The following is a 23739-nucleotide window of genomic DNA, read 5'->3' as shown; positions in this document are numbered from 1 at the left end:
TCCCATCACGTCATGGCAAATAGATGGGAAACAATGGAAACAGTGGGAGACTTTATTTTGGGGGCTCCAAAATCACTGCAGATGGTGACTGCAGCCATGAAATTAAGAGAAGCTTGCTCCCTGGAAGAAAAGCTATGACCAACCTAGACAGCATTTTAAAAAGCAGAGATATTACTTTGCCAACAAAGGTCCGTCTAGTCAAAGCTATGGTTTTTCCAGTAGCCATGTATAGACGTGAGAGTTGGACTATAAGGAAAACTAAGTGCTGAAGAATTGATGCTTTAGAACTGTGGTGTTGGAGAAGACTCTTGAGAGTCCCTTGGACTGCAAGGAGATCCAGCCAGTCCATCCTAAAGGAAATCAGTCCTGAATACTCAATGGAAGGACTGATGCTGAAGTTGAAATTCCCAACAGTTTGGCCACCTGATGCGATGAACTGACTCACTGGAAAAGACCCTGATGCTGGGAAAGATTGAAGGCGGGAGAAGGGGATAACAGAGGATTGGCATCACTGACTCGATGGACATGAGTTTGAGCAAGCTCTGGGAGTTCGTGATGGACAGGGAAGGCTTCTGTGCTGCAGTCCATGGGGTCAGGCAAAGAGTCGGACATGATTGAGCAACTGGACTGAAATGAACTGAGGGATTTTTCCTAGCATTATTTTGAGGGTTTCCCCGGCTAATTTCATCTCATTGAGCTAACTGAATATGCCCTCTATGATTCCAATTCTTCTAACTTTCTTGATATTTGTTTAACGGCCCATCTTATGATCTACCTTGGTAAATGTTTCAGATGTGCAGAGCATATATTCTGGAATTATTGGGCACAGTATCCTATAATGCCAATTAGGTCAGGTTTATTGATAGTGTTCAGGCCTTCTGTATCCTTACTGATTTTCTGTATTTGTACTATCAAGTACTAAGGTTAGAGTATTAAAATTCTCCAATTATAACTGTGATTGTCTATTTTTCCTTTTCTATCACTTTCTGATTCATGTATTTTATTATTAGATCCATGCACATTTAGGTTTCTTTCTTAATTTTTAATTTCTTAATTTTTAATAGTGACATTTAGGGCTGGATACATTCCTTGCTATGAAGGCTACCCTGTGTATTAAAAAAATGTTTAGCAGCATCCCTGGCCTCTACGTTCTACATGCCAATATCACCATCACAGGTTGTGAAAATTTTTAAAACGTCTCTAGACTTTCCCCAGAGAGTAAAATTCCCCAAGTTGAGAGTCACCAGGCAGGGGGGAGAAAAAAACACTTCAAAAAAGAAAATGGAAATAAGATTAACAGAAAATAAAGTTGTTTTTTTTTTTTAATTAAAAAAAATCATATGCTATCTTAGAAAGTTTAGATTTTGATTCTGGAGATAATGGAGAGCTTTTAGACAGAATAGCTTTTAGACAGAATAGTGATAGATTCAGATTTGTCTTATTAATGATGACTTATATTAAGTGGCCAGAATGGGGGGGGAGATAATAGCTAAAAGGAAGAGGGGCTTCTTTTTGAAGTAACAGAAATGTTCAAAAACGGGCTGTGGTGACAGCTGCACATACCTGTGAACAGAGCAAAAGCCACTGAACTGCACACGTAAATGGATGAAGCATATGGCATATAAATTACATCTCTAGGCAGTCTTTAAAAAGTTCTAATTCTAGCTCACATGTATTGATTACTTCCTGTGGGTCAGGCACTGTGGTAAGCTCCTCAAATGCATCATCTAGATTTCACAATCTTATTTACAGCAATAACAACAGCAACCACTTTTATAGACAACACTTACTGTACCCTAGGCACCTAACTCTCATAGCAACCCATGAAGTAGGTAAAATTATCCCCATTTTACAGATAAGGAAACTGAAAAATAAAAAAAGGGATAAGGTCATAAAGCTGCGAGTAGAACCAGGAATCGCATCCCAGGCTCCAGAATCTCTGCTTTTATCTACTCTGTAACTATTGAGCAAATATCACAGGTAACACATATCAAGAAACTGCGGCTCAGGAGAGCTGAGCAACTTGCGGAAGGGCCCAAAAACAATGGTAACACACTCCAGTATTCTTGCTTGGGAAAACCCATGGACAGAGGAGTCTGGTGGGCTATGACCATCCATGGGGGTCGCAAAAGGGTCAGACACAACTTAGTGAGTAAACAACAACAATATGGAAAGAGAAGAGAAGGACTTCCCTGATGGTCCAGTGGTCAAGAGTCTGTGCTTTCACTGCCAAGGGAGTGAGTGGGTTCAATCCCTGGTAGGAGAACTAAGATCCCGCACGCCACATGCACTGCCAAAACACAAAACCGAAAAAAGAATCTGATCTGCTCCCATCCTTCAGTCCCGCTACCCATACATGCTCCCAAGCACTCTGCTCTTCCTCAACATAGACAGTGATCAAGGACACAAGATGTGATTCTGTGATTTACAGTAAAAGAAAAAAAAAACATACTGTCTTCAAAACTCCACATCTGTCCAAGTACCTAAAACTCTGGGAATTTCCTGTGAGAGAAATATGCTACAGTAACACAGTGAATTTTGGAAAGCGGCTAAGCTGGGAGCCAATCACGTGATTAGAGGATTAGAACTTTCATCCCCATGCCTTGACCTCCGAGGAGGGCAGAGGGACTAGAGATCAAGAGCTGAATCATCAATGGCCAGAGATTTAGTCAGTGGTGCCCGTGAAGGAGGCTTTCATAAAAAGACCAAAGAATGTGGTTCGGAGAGCGTCAGGGATGGCTGTCCTAAAAAGTGAAATATTTCTCCACGTTTTGTGAGCTGCTCTAGCCAATTAATCAAACCCCAGAAAGAATTTCTTGGGACCCCCAAATTATAGGCCAGCTGGTCAGAAGAGCAGGTGAGGGCAGGAGAAGCCTTTTAGGGCTAAGCCTTTACTCTGAAGGAACTGACGCCTTCCACAGGTAAACAGCATCAGAACTGAGTTAAATTGTAGAACACAAGCTGGTGTCTGAGAATTGCTTGATAGTGCTAGAAAGAAAACCCCCGTGCTGGAATTAAGAGGCGGAACTGTAGGATGTTAGCAGTAGTAAGGATGAAAAGAAAGACACAGATTCAATACCAAGGAAGGAAAATCAGGAGGACTTGGCTATACGTGACGGAAAAGGAGCGAGAAGAGTTGAGGACACTCAGTGTTCTGTAACAAGGGACTGGACAGAGACGGGGGTGTCACCAGCTGAGACGAAGAACAAAGGAAGCACATCCTAAAATTTTACTTCAGATCCCAAATTCCATGAGAAGTAAGGTTTCAAAATCTTTGCTGGGAGTTCCCTGGTGGTCTAGTGGTTAGGACTGCATGCTTTCACTGTCCAGGGTCCAGGTTCAATCTCTGGCAGGGGAATTAAAATCACGAGCTTCAGTGGTGGGAAAAAAAAAGTCTTTGCTCTCCAGTAAAAATCACTGTTTCCCCAAATAGGAGAAAAATAGGATGACAGCACAATCAACTCTTCTCTGAGTGAAAGGCTTGAAATCATTACTGAAAATAGAAAGGAGCAAACCTGAAAGACATCTCCCAGATTGGATAGAATCTGAGACAGAGGAGAGACGCATGGAAAGCACAGGTGGCCGGAATCTTAATTCAACCAAACTTTCTAGTAGCTTTCAAGTCCCTCAACATTACTATATACAGTCCCAGAATCTACCTGAGTGGTTCCCACACTTCAAAATCTCAGATTCTCTTTTTTTAAAAAGGCTATGAATCATTTCCTCATTTTACTCCCAATACATAAGCACTAATTTTCTATCCAATTACTGTGAAGAACCATAAATAAACCTCCTACTGTCAGTGGTCCATGATCCCCAGCTTCAGAACCTCTGCTCCAAATGCAAGCCCACTTACAGAAAAATACTTCTAGCCATAATACATAGTTCAGGAGCCTGTCACCACAAGCTCAGCTCATATAAATTGATTTTTTCATCAGTCCAGCCCATCAAAACTCAGTTTTCTTTCCAGACCTCTCCGTTAATGTTAATGATCCCTTCCTTGGGGGAAATCACAGGCCAGATAACCCCAGGCATATCTTCCACTACTCCCTCCCCTTTGCTATACACGTTCAATTTGTCATCAGATATGCCTCTCCTGTTAGCTCCCGGTCTATCCAGACCCGAAAAAGTGCTGTTTCTTCCTTAGCAATAGGATATATATGTTCCAGATACCGGAGTTAGAAAAAAAAAAAAATTTTTTTTTTCCTCCTACTCTCAAGCTCACAGGTGTGGTGGGGAAACATAAAATAGACAGTTAAAATGCCAGGTGAAAAAAATGTGTGCTAAGGATCCTCAACTCAGATAGCGCGTGGTCAACGAGAGAAGGCTCTTAACAGGCCAGAGCACCCATCTTCCAGAAAACTAATTCATAATCCCTATGGCTTTACGAGTTATGCCCTCGCCGTCTCGCTCTGCCCATCAGTTGTAGTCTGTGCTTATGAGCGTCTCCAAAAATAGACACGAAATACCTGGGGGTCTGAGACCATAACGAGTTTATCTGTATCCGCAAAGTGCCACAACTGTGTCTTACTCCCAGCAGGAATACAATCAATACTTGTCAGTGGGCAGGAAAGTCAGAACAAGGCAGAAAGGAGACATCCATCCAGCCAGGCTAACAGAGGTGGCTGGACCCGGCACGCTTAAGTAATACAAACGTCAAAAGGGCAACCACGCAACCTCAATTATAAAAAAAAAAAAACCCCAAAACCACGCTTTTCTCTGAAGGTCACGTTTGGCGCACACAGCCAGGGTGCTCCAAGGAAATAAATCGGTGGAGAGAAGGGAAGACTCTCCCACAGAAAAACAAAAGGCTCCCTCCAGGCTCCTCAGATGGGCTCGGACGCCTCCGCCACTGACCAGCCTTGGGGAGCGGGCCAGAGTGACAAGACGCCGCTCTCCGGTCCCCTGCGTCTTCGCGCAGGGCCATGGGGCACGCGCCAGGAGGTGGTGGGGCCGACCCAACTCTTTCCCTCCCGCTCCTCCTCTTACCTGCTTGACCAAGAACCTGCCCAGCTCGCTGCGGCTCTTCTCGTTCTTGGCAGCGATTAACCGCAGCGGCGCGGCCGCCACCTCCAGGAAGAGGTGCTCCATGATCACGGGTCCTCCGCCCCGGGCGGCCACCGGCGCTCCTTGCTTCGCGCTAAGAACCCCCAAGCCGCTGAGGTACCCGCGCCGGAACTGCCACCAAATACGTCTCCAGAGAAAGCGGCTGCCGCTGCTCGGCTGGTACCTAGAGAGCGGCGGCGGCAGCACACGTGGGGGGAGCACGCGGCGCTCTGCATCATCAGCCCGCGGCGCTCTGCATCATCAGCCCGCGACCGCGCCGACCGGCGATGGCGGCCCCGCCTCCTCGACACCGGAAACGCGGGCCGGCAGTGTCTATACAGTTCCGGCATAGACTCCTCCAGAACTAGCTTTTGCTGGTGGAGGCTAACGGTTACAGTGATGGGAGATACGGCGACAAAGAGTGGCGTGACAGCAATTCAGGAGAAGCTAGGGGGCCCCTAGGGCCGTGTGCCTACGATCCTCAGCCCGCCATGCCTCCTTCTGCCTCAGCAGGCAAAGAGATCAGCTAGGAATGAAAAGCAGATTTACCTCCTCTAACCCATCAATTCCCCCTTTTAGACGGTTGCCCTGTGGAAATTCACACACAAGTGTAACAAGCATAGATAGCCCTTGCAGCAGTTTTTTTTTTTTTTTTTTATAAATATTGGATATAAGTGTTAAGATGGGTGATAAAAGAAACTTTCACGTGTTGAGATACAGAAAAGTCATTTTGGGTTATATATGAGTTAAGGTGAATTTTATGTTAAGGAAAATAGCCTCTTTGTGGCCTAGCAAACATAAATTGTATATGTGCTTTAATTATTAAAGAGAAGAGCGCACTGACAAGGAGTAAAGAATGTCTATGGTAAAAATAAAGATTAAATGCCTTTCTTTCTGGGAGGCTAATGCTGGTCCTACTTTGATGATAAGACTTCCTTTTCCAAGTGCCAAGGCCATGCGGACTCATATACTTGCTGGTGTGTGTGTGTGTTAAACCTTGATGAACTGTAACCATGCCTTATTTAATGTTCCTTGTTTTGACAAGATATAAAATTGTGCTGGAACCCATGCTTCTCTGGAGCAGCTTCACAGAGTAATCTGGGAAGCTGGCTTCTGGGCTATTCCTTAGTTTGGCTGAAATAAAACTTGTTTCTATTCTCTTATAGATTATTGATTATTTTCATTGACATGGGAATGAAATAAAGAGTGGTATATAAGACACTGAATATTCTGAAGGCACTGTGAAGAGTGGAGTAGAAGAGTACATAAAATTAAAAGTTTATGTCAAATTCATTTATGAACAAGCCAAAATAATGACAAAGTCAGACCAGTGGTTGCTTTTGGGGGTATTGGACTGAGAAGGGCCTAAGGGCACTTCCTAAGGTGATGGAACTATTTCATTATCTTCCCCTGTGTGGTGGATACTCTGATAGATACAAAAGCCGTAATTTGTTTATTTGATTTTTTCTTTAAAATTGAGGATATATGTTGAAGTACTGTGTTCCAAGGTCTTCTCAGGTGGCTCAATGGTAAAGAATCGCCTGCCAACGCAGGAGGTGGGGTTCTGATCCCTGAGTTGGGAAGGTCCCGTGGAGGAGGAAATGGCAACCCACTCCAGTATTCTTGTGGAGAATCCCATGGACGGAGGAGCTTGGCAGGGTACAGTCCATTAGGTCACAAAGAGTTGGACATGACTAAGTGACTGGACGTGAATGCACTGTATTCAGTTTCCCTGGATTTCCCATTCTGGGTGGATATGTTACTTTGAAATGCAGATAAGTTTACCAGATTCATAGACCTTTGATTTTAAATTGAAAAGACAGAGACAGTTGACAAATGTTAAAAGTATTAACAAGGTTTGAAAGAACTTGAGGTTTCACTACATGTTTAGGTACTTATGTAATACGGAAGAATCTTTTGTATTCTATTCCAAGTTAATCATAAAAGAGATGTTGCCTGTAAGTTTAAATTATATATAATGGTCCATCTCTGGGAACCCTGCTTCCAGGTAACGAGCATTAAGCTACGATACTGTTGTTTAGCTCATAGGAAACATCCTGACCAGGCCTACTTTTGAATGACTATAGAAAGGAAGAAATGAACACATCCCCTCCAGAGGCTGATGGGAACCAGGAAGTGTTTGACTTTACTCCCTCCCCTTTTAGTATAATAGGAGCCTGAATTCTAACTCAGGCACGATGGTTCTTTGGGGCATGAGTTCACCATCTTCTCTGTTTGCTGGCTTTCCAAATCAAGTTGTTATGCCTTGCTCCAACAACTGATCTCTTGATTATTGGCCTGTCATGTGGCAGAGTAGTATGAGCTAAACTCAGTAACTCTTAGGAATGTTTGACTTGTCAGCTTTTGTGTTTGTCCTACAAGTATGTTGTGTTTAAAAAACATCAAATGCATTACATTTACAAATGGGGTTTAAAATACTGAATTTAACTATATGTTGTAAATGGGAGCAATTACTAATTTAAATTCATCAAACTTTAAAGTCTTTCTCTGGCCTTCCATTCATTTTATGTAACAATTTTAATAAAACTCTGCAGTTTGTTCTGACGTTGCCATAACTGTTCCAGTAATCTAATTCTTTGTAACAAATTATTACCTAAAATTATACTGACTTAAAACACCAACTATTTTATGTGCGTGTGTGCTAAGTCACTTCAGTCGTGTCCGACTCTTTGTAGCCTTATGGACTGTAGCCCGCCAGACTCCTCTGTCCATGGGATTCTCCAAGCAAGAATACTGGAGTGGGTTGCCATGCCCTCCTTTGGCAGATCTTCCCAAGCCAGAGATTGAACCCATGTCTCCTGCGTGGGAAAGCAGGTTTTTTACCAGTGACTAGCGCCACCAATCGGAGAAGGCGCCTGGAAAATCCCATGGACGGAGGAGCCTAGTAGGCTGTAGTCCATGGCGTTGCGAAGAGTTGGACACGACTGAGCGACTTCTCTGTCACTGTTCACTTTCATGCATTGGAGAAGGAAACAGCAACCCACTCCAGTGTTCTTGCCTGGAGAATCCCAGGGACGGCGGAGCCTGGTGGGCTGCCCTCTATGGGGTCGCACAGAGTCGGACATGACTGAAGCGACTTAGCAGCAGCAGCAGCGCCACCAATACTTTACAATAGGGAGGTTCAGGAATTTGAGCAGGGCTCTGCTGGCAGTTCTTGTCTTCCATGGGATATTGAATGAAGGCATTCGATTGTATTGAGCTAGTCAATGTCCTAATCTGGTGGGTCCAAGATAGGTTCACTCACACATCTTGTATCCTGGCAGGGATGGCTGGAAGGCTGAGCTCAGCTGGAACTTTAAGCTGGAATGCTTACATGACAATTTGAGGTTGAGAAGAGAGAGATCTCCAAGAAGCCTGGATAGAAACTGCAAGGTCTTAGAAGTCCTAAAACATCCCTGTCCTTGCATCCTATGGTCAAGCAAGTCGCTAAAGCCAGCCCAGATTCAAGGGACTGGAAATTAGACTTCATTTCTCAATGAAGGAGTGGCAAATAATTTCCAGTCATCTTTATTTACCACAGCTGATGCACTTTTTGAGATTTCTAACAGAATTTTCCAGAGCACTTTCATTTGACTTGAGTAACAGAATTTTTATAATGCTAACACTGGAAATGTTAACCCTAGCCTCTTACCCACATTCAAGATACTGAGTATCTTGCACTTGTTCCTTTGGATAGACTCCCGCTCCTTCTCTCCTCCTCCATCCTCCTCTCTGCCCTCAGGTGCTGATCTGTTCAGACTACAAGGAGTCTGAGTCTTAGGTGTGTTCGTGACATATTGCAGTCGAGGTGTCATTGCTTCCAAACCCTTTAAGGAACAGAAATAAGGAATATGTATTTTAAAAAATCATGAGCTCATGCTGACATTCCCAATTCATGTAATATAGTATAAGTTGTCACCCCTAATGTTTTTGATTTTATCCTTGGATCTCTTTTCTCTTTCAATAAATATCTTAATTCCTAAAAATATTAAAATATTACATATTTCTTTATTCCACAAGATGCAAAAATAGTTTCAAAACTACAACATTAATACTAACAATAAAACTACTGCATGAGTTATAAGATTTCTTTGCAGTTCTTTTTGTCCTTAGAAATATATCCCACTCATGATATACAGTCAGAGCACCGTATTCATATGTCACTTGAAATAAGTGTTTTGTCTATGTGGTTATATTTCTCTTGTGGACACAGTTTCATTACTTAGATTTATTTTCCATTTTAATGTTTTTTCTTCCTGATTTAACTCAGTCTTTTAATATATGAAGCTCTTATATAGTTTATTTTATTTTATTTTTTTCTTCTATAGTTTAAAAGTAAAAGTTTATAAAAAGGCAAAGTTAACACTTTAAATAGGTAAAATATACAGTATATGAATTATATCTCAATGAAACTGTAATTTTAAAAAAGAAAAGCCTTACATATTTCCATTCATATATTTTGCTTTTTTTTGCATAGCAACACTTGAAGGATTAATTAGAACCTAATAAAAAAAGGTACCATGCCGTGCCTGAAGCCACCATTTAATATTTTTATGTGGAAATAATTTTTTATTTAAGTAAGTTCCGTATGGTACATTTGTTTATTAGGTTCTAATTTATCCTTCAAGTGTTGCTATATGAAAACAAACAAAATATATGTATATTCTTTTTCTAATTCTTCCGTTGTTCTTTTATCCCCCTTAACACTGTATCTTCTAGTTACATAAACACCTTCTTCAGAAATTGCTTTTACTTTAGCAAGATTTACAATCATGAGTTCAGACTCCATAAAGGATGTAACTGTTTTACACTACTCTGTTTCCCTAAGAAAAATATTGATTTCTTCAGTTGGCTTCTGTAAGTTTACCAAATTGGCAATGAGATCTTTTGAAGCAAATATTTTTACAGGTAGTTCCCACCTCCCAACCTCACCTTCCTTGCCAGGGCTTAAAGAATCTTAGTTGCAAGATCTTAGTTCCCTCCCTGACCAGGAAATAAACTCAAGCCATAGCAATGAAAGCACAGAGTTCTAATCACTGGACTGTCAGGGAATTTCCCAAGGAAATACTTTTAAACCGAATACTGCTTTCTGCTCAATGTAAAGTATTTATGAGAGTACCAGTAAAAACGAGAGACTTTATAAGGCTTAAATGATAAGTTTATTCTTTTCTGGAAGATAATTTTGCCAGAAACCTTTATTTTTGAGGCACATATGCTGTGTTCTCAATAATTTTTCTTTGATGACTGCCATCAAGTACTCATGCTGAAAACCAGTATTCAATCAGTTGCTATGTTTTATCACTTTCATCTCCTAAATAGTCTAAAATCAATTTCCTAGGCTACCTGCCATCTCCCTCATCTTCTCTGGATCACTGCAACAGCATCTCAGAATCCTCCTTCTCAAGGCCAACAGAGCTTACTGAATGTAAATCAGATCACCAGCACCCCAACCTTAAAAACGTTTGGTGGCCCGCCCATGCCTCATCTTTAAAAGTAAATTCCAAGCTCTGCGACAAGTTCTTATGGGGCTTCAAGGTCTGATCCAAGCCTCTCTCCCCAGCCTCACCTCACCCTTTTATGTTAAAGCAACGACGTATGCCTTGTGATTGCACACCTTCTACCCTTCCAGTTTCCACTACCTGGAAAGCTACCTGGCTAACTTCTCTTCAGAAGCGACGGTGGTTGGGGAAGAGTCTGCTGCTGCTAAGTCACTTCAGTTGTGTCCGACTCTGTGCGACCCCATAGACGGCAGCCCACCAGGTTCCCACGTCCCTGGGATTCCCCAGCCAAAAACACTGGAGTGGGTTGCCGTTTCCTTCTCCAATGCTAGAAAATGAAGAGTGAAAGTGAAGTCGCTCAGTCGTGTCCGAATCTTCGCGACCGCAAGGACTGCAGCCTACCAGGCTCCTCCACCCATGGGATTTTTCAGGCAAGAGTACTGGAGTGGGGTACCCTCGCCTTCTCCATGGGGAGAGTCTAGGAAACCAGTATTCTTTCTAAATATATTCACCCAAATGAGGACTTTTTGAAAAACTTTAAAATATACAATAAATTGTTAATGACAGTCGCAAGCTGTTAAAATGGACAAACAGGAGGAAAGGACTAGGGCTCAAGATCACATCTCTAGATGAGGTAGCAGCGAAAGCTGGCTTTATTTCCCCACCGGTCAGTGGCACAGGGCCAGCCTCTGGGGGTTAGACCCTACAGGTGCCTCTGATGCCCGCAAGTTCTAAGAGATAATTCTGGTAGCCTGACTCTAAAAAGCGCTGCTCTCTCTCCCATCCCACTTGACTGGTACCCCCTCGGTACCAGCTCCCCGGGGTAAACTGCTTAGCCTGCAGTCAAGCGTCTGAGGGCAGCGCACAACAGCCTTACTCGTCGTCATCACTTCAGCGCCCAGCGCCTGTCCGGCACGCGGTTGGCAACCAGTCGAATTAACTGAACACAGAACCAAATAAATTAGTCGAATTAACAGAACAAAGACCTAAGTAAATGACAGTGCCTTCTCAACTATTGCTTTTCCCTTTCATGAAGGAGCTCCCGGACCCCGCCCCACCTCAGCCAAGGTTCTGCCCCTTCCATAGCGAAGCCCCGCCCCTTCTTCCCCGCCAGGGCAGGCCCCGCCCCTCTGCCTCAAACACGCGAGTTTGGCGCCAACCGTGCTTTTTTTAATCCCTCCCAAAGGCGGGAACTATTAATGTGCGCCGAGGACGTGCTTTGCGTCCGATCCGATTGGCCGTGGGCGCTCAGTCCCGCCTCCGGGTGCTAGTAGCGAGCTGGCATTGGTGGAGATGCAGGGAGACCAGGGTGTCCAGAGAGGATCCCAGGCTGCTTTGGGCCAGGCGGGGCGGGTAAGTTCTTCTGGGGGTCCGGTCTGCGCGGAGCTTCTGGGAAGAGTTTGCATGGCGCGGTAGTCCCCGTAGCGGAGGATGACTGCGTCCGGGGATCCAGGGAGTTGAAGGGAGCAGCGGAGTCGGTGGGGGTTGGCGTGCGTCTGATGTCCGGGGCCCCCAGGAAGCCGCGTTCCTCGGATGCAGCTTCTGGGCTTTCACTTCAGATCCCTCTATGGTCCTTCGAGAGAATTCGGGAGGTGGCGGGGGCGAGGACTAGCGCAGGTAGGAATTGTCCTTTCGACCACTCTTCCTGCCCCTCCCCTCCAAAACCTCTCTCTCCTTGGAATTGTCCTTTCGACCATTCTTCCTTCCCCTCCCCCCCCAAAACCTATCTCTCCTTGGAATGTACTCGTTCGGATGCGATTCTCTGGAGGAGTGGGTCTTTCCTGTGTCTGGTGATCATTGATGTAGTTTGTTTGTTTCGGCCACTGTTATACCCAGAGAAGTTGTTTACCTTAATCTCTACAGGTATAAGACTCTTTTCCTAACACAGAGTAGATCCTAAGTCAGATGTGAATGTATAATTCGTAGAGTGTCAAGATTTGCGCTTCAGACATCAACTTGCCATTGATTCTGATTCTTCCCTGCTCTTTCCCATTCTTTACAGCTCCAGCTCCAAACCTTGTCTGTCTTGAAGGCTCCTCCTCCATCTCACTCAGGGCTCTTTTGATTGGAGGGGGGACAGAGGCCTTCAGGGGAAGAGTCCCTCTACCCCAATTAGTTCTAGCGTTTCTTGCCATTTTGCAAGAGATCACCCATTAAAAAAATTTTTTTTTTATATTCTTCTCTCTAATGAATATTCTTGGTTTTGTCATCTGGCTTTAGAGACAGTTGGGTTCTAATCCCAGGTCTCCCTTTACCAGCTGTTGGACCTTGAGGCAAATTTCTCTTATCTATTTCTGCATCTGTAAATTGGAAAAAATAATAGTCTGTACCTCATAGGACTTTGGGAGGATTTAAGATAAATTAATAATGTATTTAAGAGCATTTAGGTCAGTGGCTGGCACATAGGGTACAGTATATATGGTGTTTGTTATTCTTTTCCCCGTACATCATTTTAGGGATCTTGCTATATTTGATTAAGCCTTTCCTGTGAGCCTAAAGATACCCTTTCCCTCTCCCCTGACTATTTGTCTACAGATATTTTTGTTTTTCTCTACAAATGTTAATTTCATTCCCTTGATTTTTTTTTTTCTTAAAGGAAACCTCCTTCAGACTGTCTCTTAAAGACATCCTATCACAAAAGCCTAGGTGATCCTTCTCTCATCTGCTTTGCCTTCACATTTGAATTCATTGGGATTGTTCCTCAAAAGATTATGAGTGAGCTTGCGACTCTTTTCTTTCATCATCATGGTTCTCAACTTTAAAAAGTTTGCCTCTACACTTTGGTGCAACTCTCCTATCAGAAACAATTCTCATTGTATATTGAGACACTCATTTGAAGAAAGATGAGAGCAAATGTGAAAAATCCTTCTTCCCAAGAGATACTGATACATAATTCCTCCTCTTCTGTTTCCTGTCTTCCTTTTCAAGAGAATCACTGGTCTTTGTAACTTCAAGAGTGCTCTCAGCTATAGCAGTTGCTTTACAATGTTGTGTTAGTTTCTGGTATACAGCAAAGTGATTCAGTTTTATATATTCTTTTACTCTATACATTCTTTTTCATGTTATTTTTCATTATGCTTCATTACAGGATATTGAATATAGTTTGCTGTGCTATAGGACTGTATGGTTTATCTATTTCATATATAGTAGTTTGTATCTGCTAACCCAAACTCCTGATTTATCCCTTCCCCCCACTGCTTTTGCCCTTTGATAACTATAAACTTGTTTTCTGTGTCTGGGAATCTTTCTGTTTTGTGAATAAGTTCATTTGTGTCATATTTTACATTCCATATGTAAATGATTTCATATGGTATTTGTCTTACTCTTTCTGACTTAACTTCACTCAATATAACAATTTCTTGGTCTAGCCATGTTGCTGAAGATAGCAATATTTCATTCTTTTTTATGACTGTGTAGTGTTCCATGGTATATGTATACCACATCTTTTTTATCCATTCACTTGTCAGTGGACATTTGGATAGTTTCTAATCTTGGCTGTTGTTCAGTTCAGCTCAGTTGTGTCCAACTCTTTGCAACGCCATGAACCGCAGCACGCCAGGCCTCCCTGTCCACCAACTGCCGGAGTCTACCCAAAAACCCATATCCGTTGAGTTGGTGATGCCATCCAGCCATCTCATCGTCGGTCGTCCCCTTCTCCTCCTGCCCTCAATCTTTCCCAGCATCAGGGTCTTTTCAAATGAGTCAACTCTTCGCATCAGGTGGCCAAAGTATTGGAGTTTCAGCTTCAACATCAGTCCTTCCAGTGAACACCCCGGACTGATCTCCTTTAGGATGGACTGGTTGGATCTCCTTGCATCCAAGGGACTCTCAAGAGTCTTCTCCAACACCACAGTTCAAAAGGATCAATTCTTTGGTGCTCAGCTTTCTTTATAGTCCAACTCTCACATCCATTCATGACTACTGGAAAACCTTGACTAGATGGACCTTTGTTGACAAAGTAATGTCTCTGCTTTTTAATATGCTGTCTAGGTTGGTCATAACTTTCCCTCCAAGGAGTAAGCGTCTTTTAATTTCTTTTTTTTTTTAGCATCTTTTAATGTCATGGCTGCAGTCACCATATGCAGTGATTTTGGAGCCCCAGAAATAAAGTCAGCCACTGTTTCCAGTGTTTCCCCATCTACTTGCCATGAAGTGATGGGTCCGGATGCCATGAGTTTAGTTTTCTGAATGTTGAGCTTTAAGCCAACTTTTTGACTCTCTTTCACTTTCATCGAGAGGCTCTTTAGTTCTTCACTTTCTGCTGTAAGGGTGGTGTCATCTGCATATCTGAGGTTATTGATATTTCTCCCGGCAGTCTTGATTCCAGCTTGTGCTTCCTCCAGCCCATCGTTTCTAAACAGTAGCAGTTATGTCTTGTCTTCGGTGCTATATACTGTTTAGACATCTTGTCGTGAATGTCCTACAGATAATTCAACGTGTCTTCTTTGGATCTCCATTTCAATTAAAAACATGACTACCTTTTTACTGAAGCTAGGAACTGAAGAGTTGTCTTTAGCAAATTGGGATTTTGATTATTTCAGCAAATATTTTTTTTACTACCTACCAACCTGTCAGACTCTGTGCTAAGAGCTGGGGATACAATGGGAAACAGAACAGACCAGGGCCTGGTCTTGGTAGAGCATATAATCTAGTGGATGAGACAGATATTTCTCTAGGATTCCCACAAAAATGTAATCATAAACTGAAAAGAGGCCATGTAGAGAAAGGACACAGTGTTATAAGAATATTTAACAGATGGTTAAATTTAACAGGTGCTTCTCTGGTGATTTCGACAGTGAAGATCTGCCTGCAATGCAGGAGACCCAGGCTCGATCCCTGAGTTGGGTTGAGTCATGTCTGACTCTTTGCGACCTTGTGGAGTGTAGGCTGTCAGGAATCTCTTGCATTGCAGGTGGATTCTTTACTGCTGAGCCGCTGGGGAAGCCCGTAAGCCACAGTATCAAGAGGAATTGAGTGAAGGAGGGCAGTGAGAAAAGAGCACTCCCTGCCGAGGCTCTGTGGTGGGAAGAACAGACTCTTCTAGGAGCTGAAGGAAGGCCCTTAGGATCAGAGCAGAGACTCCCGGAGAATGGGGGAGGATGATGGAGACTAATACTGCAGCTTCCCCAGTGGCCAGTGGAAAAGAATCCGCCTGCAGTGCAGGAGACCCTGGTTCGTTCTCTGGGTCAGAAAGATGCCCTGGAGAAGGGAATGGCAACCTGCTCCAGTATTCTGGCCTGGGGAACCCTATGGACAGAGGAGCCTGGCGGGCTACAGTCCATGGGGTCGCACAGAGTCAGACATGGCTGAAGCGATGGAGCACACAGAAGCTGGCTCACTCGGGGCTTTGTGAGCATGCCTATGACAGATGTGTGTTCTAACCTAGGGTCAGCTGGAAGCACTGAAGAGTTTTAAACACAGGAGGGAACATGGTCATATTTGCATTTTGAAAAGACAGCTCAGGCCGTGGTTTTGAAATGGGTAGTGCTGGGTACTTGAATGCGTGCATGCTAAGTTGCTTCAGTCGTGTCCGACTCTCTGCGACCCTCTGGACAGTATCCTGCCAGGCTCTTCCGTCCATGGGACTCTCCGGGCAGGAATACTGGAGTGGATTGCCATTTCCTCCTCTAGGGGATCTTCCCGACCCAGGGATCGAACCTACATCTCTTAGGTCTGCTGCATTGGCAGGCGGGGATCTTTACCACTAGATCCATCTGGGAAGCCCGATACTTGAATACATTTTTCCTTAAATCTTTTTAATTCTGTCACTGAATCTCCGAGGTCTGCTTCTCACCTTTATCTCCACAGTTAATAACTCAGTCACCCCTCATTGTCTGCTGTATGTTATCATAGCCTTTGCTATCTGCCTCGATACTGATATTTTCAACACTCTTCTTGCTAGAGGTGAATGTCTGAAATGCAGATATTTTTCTTTGAAATGCAGATTTGACAATTATATTTCTTGGCCTTAAAAAGCTTTTAGTGGTTCCCTCATTCTGTGGTTGAAGAAGTCCAAGTATTTCACCAGACTTTCTAAAACCTCAGTTCTCACATTCTGTTCTGCAGGTATTCAAACCCAGGCTTGCTTGTGAACTTATTGATAGATGTGGGAAGATGGTGTCAGAAAGTGTGTTTGCTCGCGGGAATCCAGTTTCACTGAACCTTGGGATTTTGGAAATCTTGGGGTCGTGAGTGAGAGGGCAGAAGTGTAGGTGGCAGTGTCTGCGCTGACTTTATTCAGTAGGTGTTGGGAAGTAATACGAAGTTTTTGAGCAGGAAATGAGATGAACAGGGTTGCTTTGGAAGAACTAACTCAACAATTGTAGGTAGCATGTGTTTGGAGAGGGAAGATAACTAGCTAGCTATAGTGGAGGCTGAAACAAATTTCTTTAGCAAGAACAAAGGAAAGGGGAGAAGCATCAGTAGGGATGCTACTCAAAGAAACAGTGATATCAGGAGGTGACAGATGTTGATGGAAAGTTTTTTTTTTTTTTTTTTTTTGGTTTGGTTTTGGACTTGGTGAGCTTGAACTTACAGGAATGTATTTATTAACTTTAGCATCTTACTGCTGACTCTTGGTTTGTATTTTAGTACAGACAGTTCCTAGTTTTCAGACACTGAACTGAAGGAGCAGCAGAGGAGTCTGATCTGGTATCCCTGTTTTTTGTAGCAGCTCTTGCTCTCTATCCCAACTTCTTTGTGTTTGCCCGTCAAATGTTGAATCCAGACTTTGCTTTGCAGTTGTAGAAAATAAGATACGGATGTCCCGGAGCTTGTCACCTTAGGAGGGTATTCAGATACACTTTTACAAGGGCCGAATAGCATTTAGAACTAGTTATGTGTTATTAAATTGTAACTACAGCTCTGTGAAGTCTTCCCTGTGAGCTTTTCATGATGAATAAGACTAAGTAGTCTTTTGAGTGAGAGCCAGTGAATAAACCAAGAGCTTTAGTTAACGGATATAGATATATTTTGGTTAAGGGTCTTTTGGTTGATTTTCTTGCTTATTTAGCACACCTTTATTTTCATATTTATGTATTAAGTGCTGAGAATATAGAGATTTCTAAAACTTGATCTCTGCTCTGAGGTTGCTCATATTCTGTCTAACTGCTGTCCAGTAGAGCAACCTCTAGCCACATATGACCATTTAACTTTTTTTTTTTTTTCTCTTGGCCATGCTACACAGCTTGAGGGATCTTAGTTCCCCAGCTAAGGATTGAGCTCCCGTGCACCCTGCGATGGAAGTGTGGAGTCCTAACCACTGGACCACCAGGGAACCCCCTCTTTAACTCTTTAGTTAATTAAAATAAGCTACAATTTAAACATCAGTCTCAGCGTGTTAGGCCAAATAAGGGATTCGACAATATGTTCGTGTTCTAATCTTAGGAACCTATGAATATGTTGCCTTACATGGCAAAAGAAAGTTTGCAGGGGATTCCCTGGTCTAGGTTAATGGAGAAGAGTGTTAGAGTCCAAGGTGTGGATATTATGTGTGCTTACTGCTCCTTTGCTGGTGGAGCAAAGAAATATCAATACGTGTGTGTCTACTAACTCATGTATACACATGTACCTATAATTATTTCTATATCTAATCATCTGTATCTATGTTGAGTTCAATGTGTGTTCTTACTGATGTCTTCAGCTATAATCTGTTACCGCAGGGGTCATTTTTAGTATGTTCTCTTGCTTTTCTATAACCTTCTGCTTCAGTAGCAAGAATCCTGGCTGTCACTACCAACCATTGATTAAATCATTCAATTCCAATATACATGTATAACAGATCAGAACTATTAATTTGTACGCTGGTGGGAAGCAACTTCATCAACTAGAAGACAGTGCTTATACTAATTGAGATTTTAATGCTATACCATCTTCCATTTGGGGGGATAAATTTTACTTGTCCTTAGTGTACTTTTGTTTTTGTTTTTTGTTTAATGTCTTGCTGGATACAGTTGGCTAATTCTTTTAAAAGACTGTTTATGTTCATAAGAAAAATTGACCTATAGTTTTCCTGTCTTGTAATTTTCCTATTTTGTCCTGTCTTTGCCCGGTTTTGGTGTCTAGACTGTACTAACCTTATAAATCTTGTCTCAGCCTTTTTCCCCCCATTTGTTGTCTGGAATAGATTTTATCTCTTCTTCGAAGGTATGATAGAATTACAAGTTTCTTTATGGGTAGATTACTGTATCGAACTATTTAATCATTATTTAATCATCCTAGATTAACTACTGTATTGAATTATTTAAAAATGTGTTCATATTTTCTGTTTCTTCTTTAGTCAGTTTTGAGAAGTTACGTTTTTCTAAAAAACCATCCATTTCATTGAAGGGTCAAATATCTTCTGTTAATAACTTAATCTCCGCTGTATGTCAAACTGCTGTGCGTGTGTGTTCACTTAGTCATGTCCAGCTCTCTGGGTCCCCATGGACTGTAGCCCGCCAGGCTCCTCTGTCCGTGGGATTCTCCTGGCAGGAATACTGGAGTGAGTTGCCGTTTCATTCTCCAGGGAATCTTCCTGACCCAGGGATCGAACCTGAGTCTCCTGCAGCTCCTACCTTGGCAGGCGTGTTCTTTACTGATGAACCACTGGGGAAGCCCTTCTGAAGCCATGCTCCTTTTCTATTCCCGATGTTTGTTCTTTCTTTTTCTTTGTTAGTTTTGCCAGGTATATGTCTATTTGATTCGTTTCTTTAAAGAACTAGTATTTATTTTTGTTGATCTTTAGAGCATTTGTTTCTTTTCATTAATTTATGTTTTTTATGTGTTTCTTTCTGTTTACTTTGTTCTTGTTGTTGAGTTGGATGACATAATTAATATTTTGTATTCTTTCCCTATAAACTTATTTAATGCTATAACTTTTCCTCTAAAAGTACTATTTTCATTGTACCCCACAAATGTTTTGTAGTATATTCATTGATAGTTCTGTGTATTTCCCAGTTTCCATTAATGTTTGTTCTTTGCCCTATGTGTGTGGTTTTCGAAAGTAATTGGGAAATTTGAAAATGCACTGTTAATTTCAAATTTTATTAATAAAGCATATCTGTGAAATTTGTTGAAACTCACTATTATAATATGTTGTCTGTTTTTATAAATGTGCTTGGAAGTAATATAAGTGTAGTAACTTAGTGTAGGTAATATGAAAATCATCAGATCCAATCTGTCAGTTTTGTGTTCAGAGCTGTGTCTTTAATCTCTTTTAACTGCTCGATTAGCAGAGTGCATTACAGCCTCTGTTGTGACTGCCTGTGAGTCTCAGACAAAGCCACCTGGTAGCTTTAGAAGAGAAAGCGTATTAGAATTGTTAACAGCGAGTTGGAATAACTGGGAATTGGTTAGTAAAGAGTTAACGATAACCCTGAGAAACAAGGAGTAGCAGATACAGGATCAGCCTCTACCTTTAGGGTTGAGATAGATCATCCAGAGAAGACCCATCTCCCCATCGTTGGAAAGAGTGTGGCCGGGCTCATTGAGTGTTGGCGAAGTTGCCCAGTGCCTTGCTGGTGACGGTGCTTTGAGCCCAGCAGAGGAGGTGCCGAGGGAGCCCCTAGCTGCTGCTGGTTGTTGGGTGCCGTGGGGTCCAGGCGTTGGAGAAGCTGCCCTCTCCCTAAGCCTCACAGGAGAAAGCTGTGTCCTGCGGGAGTCCGTTGTGGTAGTTGGTAGCAGCCTCATGTGTAGGAGGCAGGCGGGTAGGAACCTCGTGCCCTTGCAGAAACCTAGCGCTGGAGAAGCGGTGTGCTGTAGCCACTGAATGCTGGGGAGCGCTGGCTCCGCGGGAACCCGGCCCGCCAGGCACGCTCAGCGTAGGAAGAGAAGCCGCCTTCCTTTCCAGGGCCCCTTCAGCACTCTGCTGACAGGACTGAACGCAGGGCTAGTTAGCAAAGCAGAGGTATTTTCAAGGCCTACCTCCATTATCACACAAGGGTAGATACAGAATAAAGAGGCCTCGTAATTGCCACAGTTCCTTTAACTTTATGTGTTTATACATGTATATAAATAATTCTTAGAAACAATTGTAAATAATTCTCAGAGACAATTTTGAAGATCTCTTAGTGCTCCATGTACTGTGACTAAGAAATGAGCAGTCACTTTTCTCTTAAATTTTAAAAGGAATTTAAAAATATATTTTATTTGGTGACAGGGGCCTAGAAAGTAAGATTTGCAGACAGTGATCCCATAAACAGTTGGAGAAAAGTTTAAGACAGGTGAGGGGCAAAAACTCAGGAGTTTTTGGATCTCTTCTTTTTTCCCAATTTTAAATAACCAAGACAAGTAGAATCTTTTTTTTTAGAGTAATAACTGCCAATAGTAAAAACTGAAACTGTGAAATGATAGGCAATGAAGACATTGATCTGTTTGATCTGTTTCACCAAGTCATCAGATTAACTGGTCACCATTTTGTGGGGGAAAAAAAAAATCCATTGAGTGACGCTCCCTTCCGTTTGCAGGTAGTCATAGGCTGCTGCCAGGAAACCTGTGCGTTTCTTCCCCATCCATTGGGTGCTGCCTTGCCAAGAGTTAGTTGTGGTACTTGCCAAATGTGATTCTGCCACTTTTGCCTCCTGTATTATTGCGCAGGCTATGACAGAGTTGATTGCTGCAAACATGCACATATACCTTGATCTTATTTAAAGGCATACTCTATAAACTATATCTCTGTGGTAAATCATGACCTTTTCTTTGAGCATACACCCAGTGATTAGAGCTCTGACTTCCTTGCTCATCACGAAGATGTTGCCTGGGATTTCCCGGACTGTTTTCATTTGAATGACAAATTCTATACTTCTGAGTCCATCTGAGGACAGACTAGATTTTCTCTTCCAGTATTTTGGATTATGTCACCCTCACTTGATTTGACAGCAATTATAAGTGTCTTGCTTCTCACCTTTTAGACTTTCTAGAACATTCAGCCTAGTTTTCCCTGGGAAATAGCTGAATAGTAACCTTACTCCAGTATTCTTGCCTGAGAAGTTCCATGGACAGAGGAGGCTGGCAGGTTATAGTCCATGGGGTTGCGAAGAGTCGGACATGACTTAGTGATTAAAACAGCAACAACAATCATACTTTTACTTAGAAAAATAAGGAAATTAGCATAATTGGATTTGATAATAGATGCACCTGGTCGTTGGTAGCTTATCTCGGTTGATGAGAGCAGACCTGTGCAGGCACAGACATCCGTAATAACCCCAAATAGCCAGAGGCCATGGTTCATTGACTGTGGGCAGCATTCATATGTCTCACAGGCAGAATGGAGAGTGTCAGATGAGTTAGTGACTGTCAGATAAGTCAAGATATTCTTAGAACTGCTTTGGATTCTTACGTTGCTTCCAGTCTCGTGACACATCAAATATTCCTGTATATACATTTTTGTAATCATGTACTTGGTATGTCTATAGAGCAAATTACTAGACATGAAATTGTTTAAATTGAGCTTAAAAACTTGATAGCTGTTGCCAGAGTACCTCCCCAGAGTTTGTACCAGCTTGATGTATGAGAGTCTGTGTGAACATTGTTTAGTTGCTAAGTCGTATCTGATTCTTTTGCAACCCCATGGACTGTAGCCTGCCAGGCTCCTCTGTCCTAGGCAAGAATCTAGGAGTGGGCTGCCATTTCTTTCTCCAGGGGATCTTCCCGACCCAGTTATCAAACCCAGGCCTCCTGTGTTGGCAAGCAGACTCTACCACAGAGTCACCTGGGAAGCCCATGAGAGTATATGTGTCCCTTTTTCCCACACTGTTGCTAACCTAGTATAGTATCAAACTCTATTATAACTCTGCAGCTTGCCCATCTTACTCCCTTGTTGGTAAAGACATGTATGTCTAGAGTCTCATGTATATCTAAGGTTACCCCCAGGTCTGATGATTTGTTAAGAGGACTCACAGAACTCACCATATATTTGCACTTACTTAGTATGATAGTTGACTTATTTTAGTATAAAAGTTAACTTATCTTTTGGTCTACTTTATAAAATTGACATCATTTGGTTTGTGATATGGGTTAACCATATCAGCAAGTTTAAGATTTTTTGTTTTATAGTTTTAGCTTTTAGAAAATGCCAGACATTAAAATAAAAACAAGCAAACAGAGTGAACCCTGTCATTGTGTCCAAATTTGAAAGTTATCTTTTAACTTAGAGCTAAGTTTAGTCTCTGAATTGTGAGGTTGATTTTAACAGTGGAGAATATTTCTATTTAATACCTTAGATGGCGACTATCAAAAAGAAATAGGATCATGGCAGCAGATGATGACAATGGTGATGGAACAAGTTTGTTTGATGTCTTTTCTGGTAAGAGCTCATTTAAATGTCTTTCTAAATTTATTTAATTATAAAGTCATGTATTTATTCTCATGGATCACACTGTCATTATCAACCTTTTCTCCCCACACATAAATGAATACAATGAAGTGCTTGGCAGATAGAAAGTGCTTAGAAAGTGAGAACTTTCTTATTTTATACTTCAGGTCTCTTAAATATAATAAAACTAACAACTTTGCCAGTATAAGCAGTAATGATTTTTTATTGTCATATGAAAAAATATAAGGGAAAAAATATAAGTACAAAAGCTGTCTTGAAACTCAACACTCAAAAATGAAGATCATGGTATTCGGTCCCATCACTTCATGCAGACAGATGAGGAAAAAATGGAAATAGTGACAGACTTTATTTTGGGGGGCCAAAATCACTGTGGATAATGACTGCAGCCATGAAGTTAAAAGACACTTGTTTCTTGGAAGAAAAGCTATAACAAATCTAGACGTGTGTGCGTGCTAAGTTGCTTCAGTTGTATTCAACTCCTTGCAGCCCCCTGGACTGTAGTCCACGGGATTCTCCAGGCAAGAATACTGGAGTGGGTTGCCATTTCCTCCTGTCAGTGATCTTCCCGACCCAGGGATCATACCCGCATAGCTCCTGGGTGTCCTGTGTTGCAGGCGGATTCTTTACCACTAAGCCACCTGGGAAGCCTGACAAACCTAGACAGCACATTAAAAAGCAGAGACATCATTCTGCCGACCAAGGTCCATGTAGTCAAAGCTGTGGTTTTTCCAGTAGTCATGTACAGATGTGAAAGTTGGACCATAAAGAAGGCTGAGCACTGAAGAATTGATGCTTTCAAACTGTGGTGCTTTAGAAGGCTCTTGAGAGCCTCTTGGACAACAAGGTGATCAAACTAGTCAATCTTGAAGAAAATCAACCCTG

At 42.3% G+C, this 23739-nt stretch overlaps 2 protein-coding genes across 6 annotated transcripts in view; one reads left to right on the top strand and one right to left on the bottom strand.

Annotated features, from left to right (window-relative positions):
* The window catches only part of MDN1 (midasin AAA ATPase 1), a 138603-nt gene extending 133351 nt beyond the window's left edge, over positions 1-5252 (bottom strand). For both annotated transcript variants that reach the window (XM_065911703.1, XM_065911704.1), the window contains exon 1: positions 4990-5252. In XM_065911703.1, coding sequence (XP_065767775.1) covers positions 4990-5091 — 102 coding nt within the window. In that variant the 5' untranslated portion in view covers positions 5092-5252. The remainder of the gene's footprint in view (positions 1-4989) is intronic.
* Positions 5253-11835: 6583 nt separating this feature from the next.
* The window catches only part of CASP8AP2 (caspase 8 associated protein 2), a 31171-nt gene continuing 19267 nt past the window's right edge, over positions 11836-23739 (top strand). For 2 of the 4 annotated variants that reach the window (XR_010659927.1, XM_065911469.1), the window contains exons 1-2: positions 14634-14653; positions 22745-22827. Coding sequence is in view for 3 of the 4 variants with exons in the window: in XM_065911469.1 (XP_065767541.1) it covers positions 22773-22827 (55 nt within the window). In the remaining variant the exon portion in view is untranslated. Of the gene's footprint in view, positions 11898-11934; positions 12162-14633; positions 14654-22744; positions 22828-23739 lie in introns of those variants that run through there. The other 2 variants (XM_065911470.1, XM_065911471.1) reach the window with 2 other exon arrangements.

This window comes from Muntiacus reevesi, chromosome 19 (assembly GCF_963930625.1).
Source record: "Muntiacus reevesi chromosome 19, mMunRee1.1, whole genome shotgun sequence".
NCBI classification, from domain to species: domain Eukaryota; kingdom Metazoa; phylum Chordata; class Mammalia; order Artiodactyla; family Cervidae; genus Muntiacus; species Muntiacus reevesi.
Note: the sequence above shows the minus strand (reverse complement) of the source record. Positions and strands in the feature narration are given on the sequence as shown.